A 15,704-nucleotide genomic window follows, 5' to 3' on the forward strand; every position below is an offset into this window, starting at 1 on the left:
CATTTAACCTTTATCTTTTGTTATTTTAGTTAGCCTATAGGTTTTAGTTTTGATGCATTTTATGTCTCTGTTTTAGATCATTCTTACCTAGCTACTAACTCAATTTTATGAGCTAAATAGCTTTTTGTTGGGTGGGAGGGTTGGGTTTTCTCTTTTCTTTTTGTTTTCTGTTTTGATCTTTGTTGTTTTTAACCTCTGTGAGGCACTTTGTGTTACTGTTGTATGAAAAGTGCCATATAAATAAAGTTGATTTGATTTTGATTTGATATGTACACGATTTGTTCAGCAAGAAAAAATTCACAAAAGAACATCACTTTTATGATTTTTTTGAAGCCTAAATGCAGTCAAAAAAAAGCTGAAAAGCTAACATTAGGCTATAAATAAACTACACCACAGACGCCTTCAATGTCGCCTTCATAATGAGGCTGTAAAGCCATGTTCAGCATGATGACGCTTTGTAGTCTCATTTAACCACTTGTTAGCAACCATATTTTTAAGACACATAGAGGCTTCGAAATTCACAAGTAGGTTTCTACTGACATATTGTAATAGAACAAAACGTGAAAATATGTTAATATGTGTTAACCACCGTCATTATTTCAGGCATATAACAAAAAAAAAACATTTAAAAATACACATTTACTTCCAGATGAGGGAACCAGGAGTGATAAAAATTTTCAAATTTGCACCACTCTGTTATAGTTGTATTAGGTCTCAAAGTGTGTAATTTTGGGCTATTCTTATAAAGCTACACATTTCATATGTACTTCCTTATATATATTAACCAGTGGTAAGTCATTCTTCAGATTAGTTGAATACTTTTTTCATTTCCCAATTCAAATGTCTGGATATTTTCAAGTGTTAAAGGTTCATTGGTCTTTGAAAGGATGTACCTGCATTATTATGCTATTATCATCATATCAGTGGCATAAAATGGTCTCAAAATGGCGGTTATATCATTTATCGCCACTATTTCTGAGACAGTATAACATCAGTACGTGAATATTCTAATCTAACGCTCATCAAGAAAGAGAGTAAGAGCATTTCCCAAAAAAGCTAATACTGCTATCAGTTAAACGTTAAAAGGTGCTTTGTAAAGGGTGTTATGAAATGTGTACCAAATCATCTAGCTTCAATGAAGTCGCTGTGATCATACAGCAGTGCTGAAAAAAAGCTTGAATGCTTAGGCAAACAAGAAGAGGTAAAAACGTTAAAAATATTTATTTTACCAAACAAGACCAGTCTTAGTACACACTGCACACATTGTTACATGAAATCCCACTGCACATGAACACGAGGAAAAAAATATGGCCTCTAACACTCCCCCCGTCTCTTGATGTATTACTGATTCATGAGAGTAAATGAAGGGGAACGTGTATTCTATGTGGGTGGACACATTACAAGTTTCTCCTGCCATTTCCTTTTAACTCTCACCCAGGTGGCAGAGTATTGAGGGGTTGTACGATTCTCCTTGTAAAAATGTTATTGTATTTTAATTTAGGAGAATGTACGTGTTGGTCCGACCCTCTCAGCCCTTTTTAAAATGTTAACCTCTCGGCCACTTCATTTCTTTTAGGTTAAGTGTAGAGGGAGTGTTGTTTGGTTGCATTCGAGTGGAAACTGATTAGCAGAATGATGTAGTAGAGAAGCTGCAGAGTAATGCTGCTGATGAGACATGGGTTAGAAAATGAGTGATTACAGAAGTCAATGGACCTGACCCAACCTTAAATGGAGAGGCTTTCATCTTGTCTGGGAATGTATTGCACAAAGGGATAAAAATGGAATAATAAAATAATAATAATAACCTTTCTTCGTATAGCACTCCAGCACAGAAATGCCATATTGTAATAGGTTTTTTTCAGCCCAGTTACCAGGAGAAAATGTTCACATTTTACATCTCTGCAGACCATGAATACATCACATTTGCACATTTAATATGATATATAACATCAACATTTTTAAAATGGCATAATATATAAGCTGACCTTTGTCATCAGGGAGGTGGAGGGGATGGTGGATGGCGTGTTAACTCGGCGAGACACCTGACAAGCTGCAGACTGTTTGAAACTAGTCATCTTTTGGCTGTCCTTTACAGCATTTACCGTTGTTTGTGGCACCAAACCTGTTTTTTTTAGCTACACATCGCAGCATTTCTTAATACCAATGGTGTCACAGAACCTGGGTGTTTCTTACCGACACATTGCAGCATTCCCCAACTGCATTTGAGCGACAGAACCTGAGTGTTTTTCACTGACACATTGCGGCATTTCCCTGTGGAATTTGAGCCACCGAACCTGGGTATTTTTTCTGACCTGTCCCGGCTATTAGAGCAGCTTTTGTGCCACCAAATGTGGATGTTTTAAGACAAAACATGATCCTTTCCGAACAATAACCAAGCGAACACTGTGCCTAAACCTAACCTCATCACAGCGCTGTTGAGAAATATAAAGATTTAAACATATCTGCTACAAAATAATATACAAATGTAATGTGTCCTTGGTTTGCAAAAACATGTGAGGAACATATTTTCTGAGATTTAAAGGAAATCACTGATAGCAAGAAAAAGTTTATCAGGGTCGCTGTTCCAGAGTTTAAGGCTCCTGACCGCAAATTCCAGACTTCCTTTAGTTTTAGATTGGGGTGTTGCTAGCAGAGTTTTGTCCAGGATCTGAGGTTGAGCACAGGTACATAAAGGCACAAAAGCTCAAAGATACTTGTATATGTTGGAGCCAGACCACTGATTGCATAATGTACTTTAAGCGAGGATGGCAGGTTATCAAATTTATCACTAAATTAACGAGTTGAATCCTTAACAGGATTATTTCTGATATTTCTTTAGAGTTTAAGTTGAGTTGTTAGTCAGAGACTGGTAGTCCCTGATTTTACAAATACATAGAGTTGCATGTCATCAACATAGTAATGCAACTTACTTATTATTCCACCAAGTGGAGGCACATAGATGAGAAATAGAAGGAGACCAAGGACAGAGCCTTGATGTTCTCCACAGCTCAGAGGGGCAGTAGCTGAGTTAAATTGCCAGTGGTAAGTGTTAACTGGCTGCTCAACAGGTAGGAGATAAAGTCACAGAAAATCAGTGCAGACCTGCCAACATCAGAGGTGAAGAGGAGATAATTGGTCGCACTAAGTAGAGCCATCTCAGACAACCTTTAATAAGATCTGAAACAGAAGTGGAGGTTTTGGAGCTGGTCTATATAATATTCTCTACACAATATACCGCTGTATGTTTTATGTGGTAAATACTGGGGGAAATAACAGTGCCAAAAGCCACACTTCACACATTATCAGAAAGGTGTGCACTGTATATTTCAATGCAGATTTCCACTCTTGCTGTGGGAAGAGATCATTGAAGCAGAGGTGTTTAGTGTGCAGTTGTTGCAATAGTCGCTGGGCAGCTGAGGCTGCCTGAGTAAATCTCTGTATCAACACTGGCAGCTTGCGCGATAGATCAAGCCACTGTAGGTTTGTTATCCAGCATGAACTCCTCCCACTGCAGTTTAAACACAGATCGAATCACTGATTCTTCGGCACCTTATCTCAAAACACTGTTTCATTAAAATGATTCATTAAAAAACACATTCTCGGGTTTTGTTCTGACCTTTTCTGTAAGCTCGGCCTCTTTGCCTGCACACTGTCTCAACATCACAAACCCCAGATGTTTTATTCCCTACCTCTGGGGTTTACATAACTATAGAACAGCAAGGACCCTTGTTCAGTGCGTAAAAGTTAACAACATCCCCGAGGAAAGACAGGCTATGAAAAGCAATTAGACAGCCTGCCTGAACCCACATTTACGCAGCCAATAGTTCGACATACGATAGTCTGCTCTTATTAGATTCCTGCACTATTATATCAGTTGCTCCTGAGGATGTCAATAAATGGATTTCCCTCAGATGTTTGGTTTCGAATGAGTCCCGATGCAGGGGACGCTCTTGTTGCGCATCGTGTTTATCTGGGTACACTATCCTTTGAAGTTGTTTGTGTCTAAGCTGGTCCAAGAGGATATGCAACACTGCCTACGAGCATGGCAGCCACATCAGAGGGAGCAAGATGAGACATTTTGTTGTTTATGTTGTTATCATTTATGGGTGATGGACTACACTGTACACTGTGGCTTTAGAAATGCTATCTGTGCCCCTGTGCCTGCGGCCAGCCGAGCAGCCTGTGGGTGGAACTGTGCCCACGGAGCTGGGAGGCAGAGGATTTGGAAGGAAGTCTGAAGTCGTCTTTACTCTGTCTCATTAAAAACACATTAGAGCCCACCCTCCCCCTGCACCACCCACTCAGCTACAGTGCTGCTGCCTGACTTTGTCTCATGGAACAGCTCTTCCTACATAAATATAGGCACACAGGTGAGAGAGGAGGGCTTCAGCGCAAGTTGGAAAACCCTCCTATAAATAAGTCCAAGAGAACAAAATTCAATGCCCATAATCAGTTTCATTACAGTAAAGTGCAGAGGCTGCACAGCGGTACAGTAAACGCTTTGAAGTCACAGCAGCGGTCGAGTGTGCCAAGAAGCTGCGGATGCCGTCAGACTTTCCTGGCACTTTTAGATGCTACAGTCAAGGTCAATAATGTTTGAGCGCTGAAACGATTAGTCAAAAAGTACATTACCTAGATCGACATAAAATTTATCAATATCTATTTAACAATCAATTAATCATTTCGGGATTCGTCAAGCAATAATGGTCAAACACTTAGTGGTTTCAGTGTCTGGGTATGAGGATTTACTGCTTATATCATTGAACTGAACTGAATTTAATATCTTAAGGTTTTTGACTGTTGGTGAGACAAAACAAGCATTTTGAAAACATTAACTTTGGCTAATGAAAATAGTGATTGACATCTTTTACTATTTTCTGCGATGTGGAGGACTTAACCTGTGGTTTCATGCATTTTTAGCCATGGCTCTAGAGATGGCAATGTCTATCTGCAAGGGGCCTGACGCACTAAGCCGACAGTGTAGGGCCATCAGTGAGCATCTGATGTCCTTGTTTTTGCAGCGTGTTCCACAACATTGGAACTAGTCAGCCTTTATCGGCCCTTGTCAAATGTTTTTTGGCCGATTCAGCACGTCTAATTGGGGTGGCGAAGCCCATAGGTGAGTGAGATCCCTCTTATTGGTGGTTTAGCTCCATGCATGAGAAAAGAAATGGATCAAAAAGCAAACAAACACCTAAAATCAAGAGGGCGTGAGATCAAGCAAACCTATTATATAAGGTTAAGATTATTTTTCATCCATTAAGCTCTTTAATGAGATTGTTCATTATTGTTTGTGTACTTGTCCACTAGCACACAGTAGCACGGTGAATATCATTTGTTCTTTTAACTTGGTTGTGTTGTTAATATGCTAACTGGCTAACTAGCGTCTTGAATCCGTCCTGTCAGTCTTCCAGTTTCCCTTTGAATGACAAATACAGATTACCGCCACCTGCTGGTATGGAGAGTTATTTCCAGTTGGCTGTAGTCTTTGTGGCGTGTTCAAGTGCAACTTTTTCGTCAAAGACACAGGCGATATGAGGAGACAAAACCGTCAGCCTTCATTGCCACTAGTTGTGGGTTTGGCGTCTCGGTCGTTCCACCACTTTGCTGCAGATTGACAAACCTCAAAAACTACTGGATGGATAGCCATGAAATATTGTGCAGACATTCACGGTTTTGAGAAGATGAATTCTACTGACTTTGGTGATCTCCTGACTTTTTCTTTAGCACCACTAGCAGGTCGAAGCTTTTACTTATTCTGTGAAATATTTTGACATCTTATCAATGGATTGCCGTGACAACTGGTTCAGACATTCATGTTCCCCTCAGGATGAATTATAACAACTCTGGTGATTCCTTAACATTTTGTGAAGCACCAACATCAGCATGTTAGCATTGTCATTGTTAGCATGTAGCACGAGGCATGTCTGTGCCTCAGTGTAGCCTCGTAAAGCTGATGGCTGTAGACTCTTAACCAAACAGTCCTTTTTTTTGTCTCTGACTGCTTAATACTTTTAAGTGGTCTGAAGATGTCAAATGATCCAGTAATTCACAGGCAAAAAGCAAAGACTAGAAAAGGACAGAAAAACCAGGATAATGTTGTGCAGTAGAAATACTTTTTTTCTGCTTTCCTATTCTGTTAGTCTTCTCACGACCCCTCAGATGTAACATGGGAACCACTGGAATAAACGATTAAATATAGAAAACAATTGTTATTTGCAGTCTTATAATGTTTAATAAATAGTTTAGGGAAACACATACAGGCAGAATTAGTATGGACTTCGATAGGTAAGAATTTTAATAAAGTTACAACTACAATTAGCCAGTGAAAAAAATGAAAAATGAAAGAGAGATTACAGGTGCTTCAGCAGATCAAATATAGAACAAGAAAGTCAGTGGGATTATCGGAGAGAAAAGAAATAGGCCAAGAAATAGAAGAGCAAGAAAGTGAGAGGCAGTGAGCAAGAGTTAGGATGTGAAGGAGGGAGAGATGAATTATAGCCTACTCCTGGAATCAATAATCTTGCGAATCACAGCCCAATGTGCTACAGATCTTTTTCTTTGCCTTAACCGAGCAGAAAGGGTGACAGATGTAAAGAGCACAGGCTGCCGATTTTTAAGGCTCTCAAACAGACCAGAGAGAGAGAGGGGAGAGAGATGTGAGGATAATCCTCTCCGTGCCTGAGGAGGCAGAGGGACGAGCGAAGGCAAACAGGACTAAGACAAAGAGAGGATAAACCTTCGGCCAGTTAAACACAACAATTTTCTCCTGTTTGTCTAATTTTTTTAAACAAAGTCTCCCACACTTCCACTGCATTGTCATCTGTTCGGCAGATGTCTTGCCTCTGAGTCTACATGCCAGTAAAAGTCTAATGCACTGTAGTTCTGTCTTAAGGGCCGACCACAAAGGAACAATAACTTAATATTTTTTGTGGATGGCAGAGCCCACACCGAAAGTGTAACAACAATGGCAGTGGCCAATGATATTGTTGGGATCATTTTCAGAGCAATTTTATGACTGATATAAACACTGAGAGCCAATCAAAATCCACCTAAATTAACAGGGCCACACAGCTGGAGCGCGTCTTGTGTTTGGCGCCACTGTTTACAGAATGTTATCATTTTTTCAGTGATGCTCACATCATTATCGCTCGTGGTGTAGATGGCCCTTAACTCTCAAGTGCTACTGTCACATGCATACAGCTTCCTTATAGCTCTCCTATGCATATTTAACCACACTCTGGTATAGGGAGAACATGCTGTTTTAGATCGCAGTGTGCTATCAGAGGCGGCGAGGAAGACAATGATCTAACCTGACAGCTGCGGTGGTTACAGTCGTATTTTTCCTTAAGATGGATTCACCTCACACCTGTTGTCTCAAGTCATTTGGACTGAAATAGATGATCACTTGCTTTTATCGCTCTCGTTTCTCACCCATTTACGTCCCTCCATAGTGTGTTCATCCATCCATCCAGTACCCTTTTATCCTCCTGTCTGTCCCACATAATGTCTCAGAAGACATTTATCACAGTCTGACAAAAGTTAAAGGAAAAGTTCAGCATTTTGGGAAATTTGCTTTTGTACTTTCTTGCTGAGCTGTGAATGAGAAGGTGGATACAACTCTTGTGTGTACAAGAAAAATAAAGATACTGCCAGGAACTGACTGAACTACCTTAGCATAAATACTGGGAGCAGGGAGAAACAGCTAGCCTGGCTCCATCTGAAGGTTATAAAATCCAGCTACCAGCCCTTTTAATTAACATATAACATCTTATGTCATCCATAAAATAACTGAGGCGCAAAAACAATTCACACCCCTTGATATTTAAAGGAGGATTCCACCAACTTTTCAATTCAAATTCTAAAGCCCAGTTCAGACAAAAGACTCAACAAGATGAGTTAAAATATGCTACTACTTGCCGTTCTGCAACGTTCTAAAAAGCTGACGGTTCACACCAATGCAACTAGATGAGACGGTGTATCACCTCTATGCAACAACTCACTGTACCTCCACTCTGTTTGCAGCTTTTCGGGCTTATTTTGTGGCTGAATATAATTTGTAGCTTCTTAAAATATGAATGAGGATAGTGATAGTGAGATATTGGCTGTGGTTGCATTTGTAGTAGTGACGAAACGGCGAGCAACAGCAACACACCATCTGATACCAGCGCATCGTGAGGACAGAAACAGAGGGCTTGGTGGGAATAGAGCACTTGCCACAGCAAGCGAACACTTGACAGTGGACTTCAATACAAGCTGAATTAGGAAATAGGTGACCAGCCTTATATTCTAAAACCAGCTGCCAGTGATTTGACCAGCGGAGTTGCCGGTGACACCATCAGCCAGATTTAGTCGAGCTCAGATGGCCACTTTACAACTTTTCTCCGCAACGTTCTAAAGTGGTTTCGTCTCATCAGGAATCATTGGTCTGAAATGAGCGTTACTATACTGCCACCAATGATGTCATGTTCTGCCTCAAGTGAGGTCACTAGTGTCAGTTAAGCTGGCCACTAAATAAAATAGAAAAACAAACTGGATGTGTGGAGTTAGAAAGAAGTTAGCTTCCCTGACGTCTCTATCCCACTTCCTATCTCTAGCTACGAGCACAACATACCCGAATTTCCCACAGGATTGTTAGCGGTCAAGTTGCATTGTGGGTAATGTAGACACCAGGTTTTGACATTGAAGGAGATTACATGGGGGAAAAAAAGACAATATATCCGGTTGTGCTGCATCGATTTTGATCCTTCCTCTTAAAATTGTCCATCAAACAAGGTTACAACCAACATCAAAGAGCTACTGGCGATGAAAGCTGACTGCTGCATCTTCTCACGTTGCCTGTGATACAGCCAAAAAGTTGCACTTGAACAGACTACAAAGACTGCAGCCAATGGCCAGCTTGCATGTACGGCCTGTGCCTGCGTGAGAAGAAATAACTCTCCATAACAGCAGGCGGTGGTAATCTGTATTTATCATTCAAAAAGAGAAACCAGAAATCTGACAGGATCGATTCAAGATGCTAGTTAGAAAAGTATCACATTAACAACACAACCTAGTGTTACAGGAACAAATAATATTTACCGTGCGCTAGCAAACAATAGCACAAAGAATTACTAACCATTTCTGCTAAAGATTTCATTGGCTAAAAAAAAAAAACAAGTTTATTTTGATCACGTCCTCTTAACTATAGTCGTTTGTTTGCGTTCCTCACTTACATTCCTCTTCTGTCTTGGTGTGTCAGAGCCCTTAGAGCAGGGCATCACACTAGTGAGTTCTCACATTTTTCAAAATTTCCAGATGAGCTCAAGGAGCTTATTCATGTGTCACCCACAACCCCTTAGCACATGTGACCTGATTTTCAAAAAGATGCTTCTTTCTCCTGAATCCTTGTTTACAAAATGACACTTGTCCCGAGGTTGAAACTACAACTGCAGCTCAAAACAAGGTGACACATCTGTTGCTAATTGGCCCTGACAGAAGGGCCAACATTTTCTTTTTCTGCCTTGTTTACTCTGTTTTCCAGTCATTTATTTATTTATTTTTTTTTTATGGTTGTTTCGCACTTAAAGACTTAGAGAGCTGGCTTAGAGGTGGCTTTACGAGAAAGAAGTGACACACGAAACTGAAAACAGCTGGTGCTCCTCAGTGGATGACATTCAGCCCAGGAGACAGAATTTGCTGCTTAGGGAACTCAGACCGAGACGCATTTAAATGCAAATTCTCTTCTTTACATTATTGATTGCTACACTCTCCATACTCTACTGGTGAATACTGTTTTGTTTTTTGCGTGCTTTGCAGTTCCCCTGTACTTGTGGGACAGTGTGGCACCCCATTACAGAGCCCTTAAAATCAGTAACCCCGGCATCATAAAGTAAAGATCGTTTGTCTTTACACACTTTTGGAAAACTAACTGCCAGCACTGAAGAATTAGCACACCTAACAAATGGCTGTTGTGTGTCTCAAAAATCCAACTTATAAACAAAGTGATAGAAGTTTGTTTTTTCCTCTTTCAGCCTAAAGACCACCCTGAAGAAGAAACTGTCCGGCGATGTGGTCAACCTGTCAGGCATCCCGCTGTCTGGCCGAGATGTCCACCGTGTGGCTTTCTACCTCCAGAGTAGCAGTGACGCGGTGTCGGCTGTGGACCTGAGCTTCACAGAGCTGCAGGACGAGAGCTTACGGCTGCTGCTGCCCCACCTCGGCTGCCTGCCGAAACTGACCATACTGGCCGTCAATGGCAACCGTCTGACAGTGGCTATTCTGAAAGACCTGACAGACGCAGTGAAGGATCCTAAGAGCTTCCCCAGCCTGGCCTGGGTCGACCTGGGCAACAATGTGGATATCTTCACCGTGCCGCAGCCGCTGCTTGTGGCCCTGCGGCGCCGCTTTGGTTTGCGCAGTAGCCTCCCCACTATTTACGAGTACAGGGAGGCGCAGACATTCAGTGGCTACAACCCAAACATGGAGACGTCTGTGGAGGAGCCCAGTCTGTACGAGGAGGGGGATGGAGAGGAAGATGATAAAGAGGAGGAGGAGGACAGGCTGGAGCTTCAAGCCTGGGGCTTTGGAGAAGAAAACATGTCAAAAAATGTGCCACTGCACTTCTGTGGGAGGTGATCGCCCTGAGCTGCTTTCTTTTTGACTGGCTGCCCCTCATATCTCTCAGTATCACCTCGCCCTAAGTCTAGCCTCCTGTGTTAGCAGCTGCCATTGTGGCAGATGCTTACAGTGACCCACGTGTTTTCTGAAAATAACTTAAAAATAAGTAACTGTGTTATGTGTCCCTCTGGATGCTCTGACTACTGAAGCTCAGCAGTGCAGGCAGCTCTGTGGTTGTACAGACGCTCAGAATTTATTTATGGATCGATCTGACCTTCACTGATTCAGGAGAAGTTTAACTGAACATGTTTGCTGTTTCTCAGTGAACAGTTTGTGCTCTCACACCTTGAAGCTTCCCATTATTTACCACTGTCGACTTGAGCAGCTGGGTTTTAAGTGCCTTGCACAAGGGCACCTCGACAGTAGCAGTTGAGGAAAGGGGGAGTGTTACTAATTCACATCCCTCCAGCACATTTACCCAGCTGATCTCTCTGACAATTTCACCCCTGCTGCCCCATTTCTGTGAAAACCCTGAAGAAGTAACTAAATATCCTGCAATAAGGAGCAGTGTGCAGGATTTAGTAGCATCCAGTTGTGAGAATAGCAGACTGCAACCAGCTGTAATTTCTATGGTGTGCCTAGCGTGAACTCCTACTTAGGGATTCTTCAGTGTTCATTGTTCAGGAGGGTTTTACCGGGAGCTAAAATATTTGCAGAGGTCTCTCTCTCGCCAAAACAAACAGATCAGGTGATTAAAACCAGTAAAAACACTGAATAGAGTTCAGTCAGAAGAGACTCGTTCTTACATGTGCACATGAGAATGAAAAATGTGAAGAGTCTTTGGCGATTAGACCTCATCAAGATAGTGTGATATAAGAAGGGTGATGAATCCATAGTCGAATAGGCAGCCCTCCTGTGGTCTAGACACTTGTGGCGGTAGAGGTGGTGAGGATGAGATGAGAAGAAGATGTGGAGAATTTGGATAAGTGCTGATGTTCAGGATAAGTAGAGGAATGGGCCTTTGTTGAGCTTGTCCTGGACTCTGGATACGATGGCTGGAGGTGAACGGGGTGGAGAATGGCATGACAATTCTGCCTAAAATGACAGCTGACAGCAGCAGAGGAGAGAGCAGATTTAAAATTTTGCAGTAGCATCCTGATTGGCTGATAGAGATCGTTATGAAGTTTGATTGGATAACCAGAAGAGTGAACACCCATAGACAGCTGATTAGAGGAAGCAGTGGGAGTGGGAGGGAGAGTCAAGATTGAACTTACGCTGAGCTTCATCAGTTTCACGTTACAAATCAGTGTTTGACACTGTTCGGCTTGTTACAGCTCACCTTTTTTCTCTGATAACTTAAGATCCAGACCTTCAGGAGGTTTTTACAGGGAGCCGAATTATCCACAGAGGTGGATAAACAGTTCGGCTTGTCACTAACTACAGTGGCTGATGTGAAAATGGGAATGGCCCAATGTAGAGCCAATGTTTGGTTTGTCCAACTGGGCTACTGTAGCAACATGGCGGACTCCGTGGACGAGAATTTGTTCCCTACGTAGATATAAACGCCTAATTCTAAGGTAACTAAAACACAACGATTCTTATTTTCAGGTGATTATCCACCAAAGAAAACATAATTTTAATAATATATTCCATTCATGCCAATATATCCGCCTAAATCCTACACACTGCACCTTTAAGAAGTCGTTTAATTTCAACTGACATTTTTGCTATATTTATGTTTGGAGTCAGAACTCCACTGCAGTGAGATTATGTTCGCACAAAATAATCCTCATTTTTCTGTTGGGCCACAGTATTTAGTCAGGATTTGTCTTTAAATAAATGGTGAGTTTCGGTGAGTAAATGAGGCATACTGAATCCATTTTAGTTTAACTCTCCAGCGCTGGTGCTTCAGCTGGTGTTGGTACACCAATGCTGCAGCTGTGTGGAGAAAAACCTCGGCCTGATACACACACACGCGGACATGCAGACAACACACACAGTGTTCGGGGATGAGCTGCCGATGAACTGATTACTGCCTCTATCAGGTCTTGTTAGGCCCCTTTAGTCACAGATGGTGAGCAGAGGATCTATTTTTTTCCCAGCAAATAGGACTAGCCCCAGATAATTTGGTCCACTGGTGGTTTGTGAGTGATTCTATTTATGAATCAGACCATAAGCAACGAGAAAGATGCCCACTCTGTTTTTAAAGGCGTACACAGACAATGAAGCGATTACCAACAGCTCTGCTTTTATCTTTTCCTCTGTGGTGCTAAAGCGTGCACATTCATGTTGTGGCATGAGTAAACTGCAACAGTTTCTTTTTTTGACTAGTCGGTTTTTTTTTAGGTGTGTAGTTCTCATCTTTTTGTATTGTTTTTTTAAAAAATGGGCATGACTGTTTACTGTAGCGCGACGTCAGATCCCACAGACAGAGAGCATGTTTACATGTACATTAATGTTCCAATATATTTGAGATTTTATTTTGGGGGGGTGAGGGATTGGATTTAACATTGCCGCATGTGAACACAACTGCCCACACTTTATCCTGCCTACACATGTTAATGTGGTCTGTTCCCTTTCCATGCTGTTATTCAGGAAAATCTGTTTATTTGTGTTTACAGGGATATTAATGAACAGGATGCTTGGTTTGTGTGTGTGTGCGTCTGTGTGCGTATGTGTGTGTATGTGTGTGTCTATGAGAGCATAATTAGAGTGTGCGCCTGTGTGCATGAGTGTACTGTGGACATGCAGAGTAAATTACTACCTTTGATCGTAGAAATGAAATGTTTACTCATTTGCACTTTAAGGACGAATCCGTCCCTGAATGCACAAGCTTTGTTTTCATGGGTTGTTGTTGTTGTTGTTGTTGTTGATATAAAAACAACTCACTGAGTCACCCGCATCCTGAAATAAATGTTTTATCTCAACTTCTTTGTTTGATAGAATTTCATACAATTCACTGCCATGATGAAAATCAGTTGTGAATTCGCTTAATTTTTGTTTTTGGCTCATTAAATCACGGCTCGCTTTTAAAGTTAAAGTGATGTTTGCCTGCTGTTGCTTCAAAAATAAACATGATTTGAATAATATTTGTCTTTTGTGGAGTTTTTGTCATTGGTAAATCTGAAGTTATTACAGTGCATTGTACCTGGATTATGTTTATTACAACCAGGAGTTCTATTTTCTATTAACGAAGCTGCTTCTGTACCTCACCATCACACATTAGTTTGGATAATATATAAAGCCCTGAAAGTTAGTAATTGCTCTCATACTTCAGGGACGCATTAGGGATGGTCTGATGACTCTGGGGTTTTTCAGCAGCTGGTTTCCATGTCAGCATTTTAATATCGTGTGAGGATGAGAAGGGAGCCCTGTATGGACCTGTCAGGGGCAGAATAATATCAACATCCTGCTGACTTGTAGCTGCTCTGCTAGCGAGGCATTTTCATGTTCACAGGGGGAGAGCCCGGGGCCATCCATCTTCGATCCCTGTTTGTCCCTCTAAAAGAAGAAGCGGAGGAGTGTCGGGTAACAGAGCAATCTGTTCTGGATTGTAGCCGACACTTAAACACCATGCAGACATTCAAGCTCTTCACGTCTTAACAAATTGTCAGACATTAACAGTGTCTTATGTACAGCAGTGGGGGGGTAACAACGCAAATTTACTACTGTAATATGATTACAGTAAGTACAGCTTTGTGGTAACACAAACTACAGCCTGTAGAATGACTATAAAGTTGATTCAACACACATTAAAAAAGAAGTTCTTGACCTTGGAAAAAAAGGTTGAGAAATCCGTCTCACCACAAGGTCCATTTAGTAACTGTCTCACAGCTTTCAGTCATGCAGGCATCATAATCTGCATCATCAGCAGATGCAGTTTATCAACCCAGACGAAAAGTCTATAAACGCTCAGAGACACTATTTTCAAGGTTTTTATATCATTCTTCTCCATTTGCACACACCGTCTCGTTCGCTCTGTTCCTCTGAAGCCAACTTAATCTCGCCTCCCCCTCCAGGCTCTGTGCCATGGGTGACCGGGCCTGTAGTGTTACTGGCCTTAATCTGTGGAATGCCCTTCCTCAGGGTCTGTGTCAGTGCACGTCACTTTCTTCATTTAAGTTGCAACTGAAAACTGAACAGGCTGTTCTCAACTTTTTAGATCAGCCTTTCCTGGTGTTACATAGTATGTTTAATGAATATGTTCTCTTATCTGTAGGTAACAGGGTCAATTATACAGCAGTGATATGTGTAACAAAGTCATATGTACATTTGTAATATTAAGTATTATAATTACCTGACATGCTTAGACCTCTATAGTCAATATGTGGAACGTTTGATACTCAGCTTCTGTACCCCTACGTTCACCTTTGGGGGTACCCTACTTATAAAGGGATGTCTCCCACCTTATCTCTCCTCTTTTGCTGTTGTACTCCATTGGTGAGGGAAATCGCTCTCATAGTAATTTCTGTGTTTAAGTGCTGTTAAGCTATGTTTATAAGTTTATTTTATGCTAACATATTCATGTGTCACTTAATGTGTGTAGGGGCTCGAGGTAATATGGTTGTAATTGACGAAAGATTTTGTTTTTACCTCTTGCTGTCAGTTGTCAGGAATAAACGGAGATCGCCTCGAAAGATATCCACAGTCTGGGCCTCTTCATATCAACACAATGCAACACAAAAACACTACAGTCCACCGGTTACATGTATATGCATTTCATTAAGATGTGTTATGTGATGACTGTCTTATTTTGGTTTTGTGAGGTGTCCTTGGGTGTCTTGTAAAAATACAAAAATGAATCAAAAATGTGTTACTATTATTATTATGTAGCTTTCCTGCTTTCCATGTAGCTGAAGTATGTTTTAGCATCAAAATGCTATTTTCCTAAGCCCTCCTTTCTGCTATCAGACTGGCACCAACAAAGAAAGGACTCAGGTGCAGGACTCAAAAACACGAGGTCTTTTATAAACGTCGGTGCACAGTGAAACAGTCCAAAAATACAAACAAAACTTTCCAAAAGCTAGGGCCTGAAGCAGAATACAAAAATGCAAAATATCTGATCAAAAACCAAGACAACACTAGGAAGAGCTGGCTGGAACATG

At 41.3% G+C, this 15,704-nt stretch overlaps 1 protein-coding gene across 1 annotated transcript in view; it reads left to right on the forward strand.

Annotated features, from left to right (window-relative positions):
• lrrc75bb (leucine rich repeat containing 75Bb) overlaps window positions 1-13,688 on the forward strand; it is a 46,463-nt gene extending 32,775 nt beyond the window's left edge. The window contains exon 4 of the mRNA XM_050053027.1: window positions 10,014-13,688. Coding sequence (XP_049908984.1) covers window positions 10,014-10,617 — 604 coding nt within the window. The 3' untranslated portion in view covers window positions 10,618-13,688. The remainder of the gene's footprint in view (window positions 1-10,013) is intronic.
• The last annotated feature ends 2,016 nt before the right edge of the window (window positions 13,689-15,704 follow it).

The sequence above is a fragment of the Epinephelus moara genome, chromosome 9 (assembly GCF_006386435.1).
Source record: "Epinephelus moara isolate mb chromosome 9, YSFRI_EMoa_1.0, whole genome shotgun sequence".
In the NCBI taxonomy this organism is placed as follows: Eukaryota; Metazoa; Chordata; class Actinopteri; order Perciformes; family Serranidae; genus Epinephelus; species Epinephelus moara.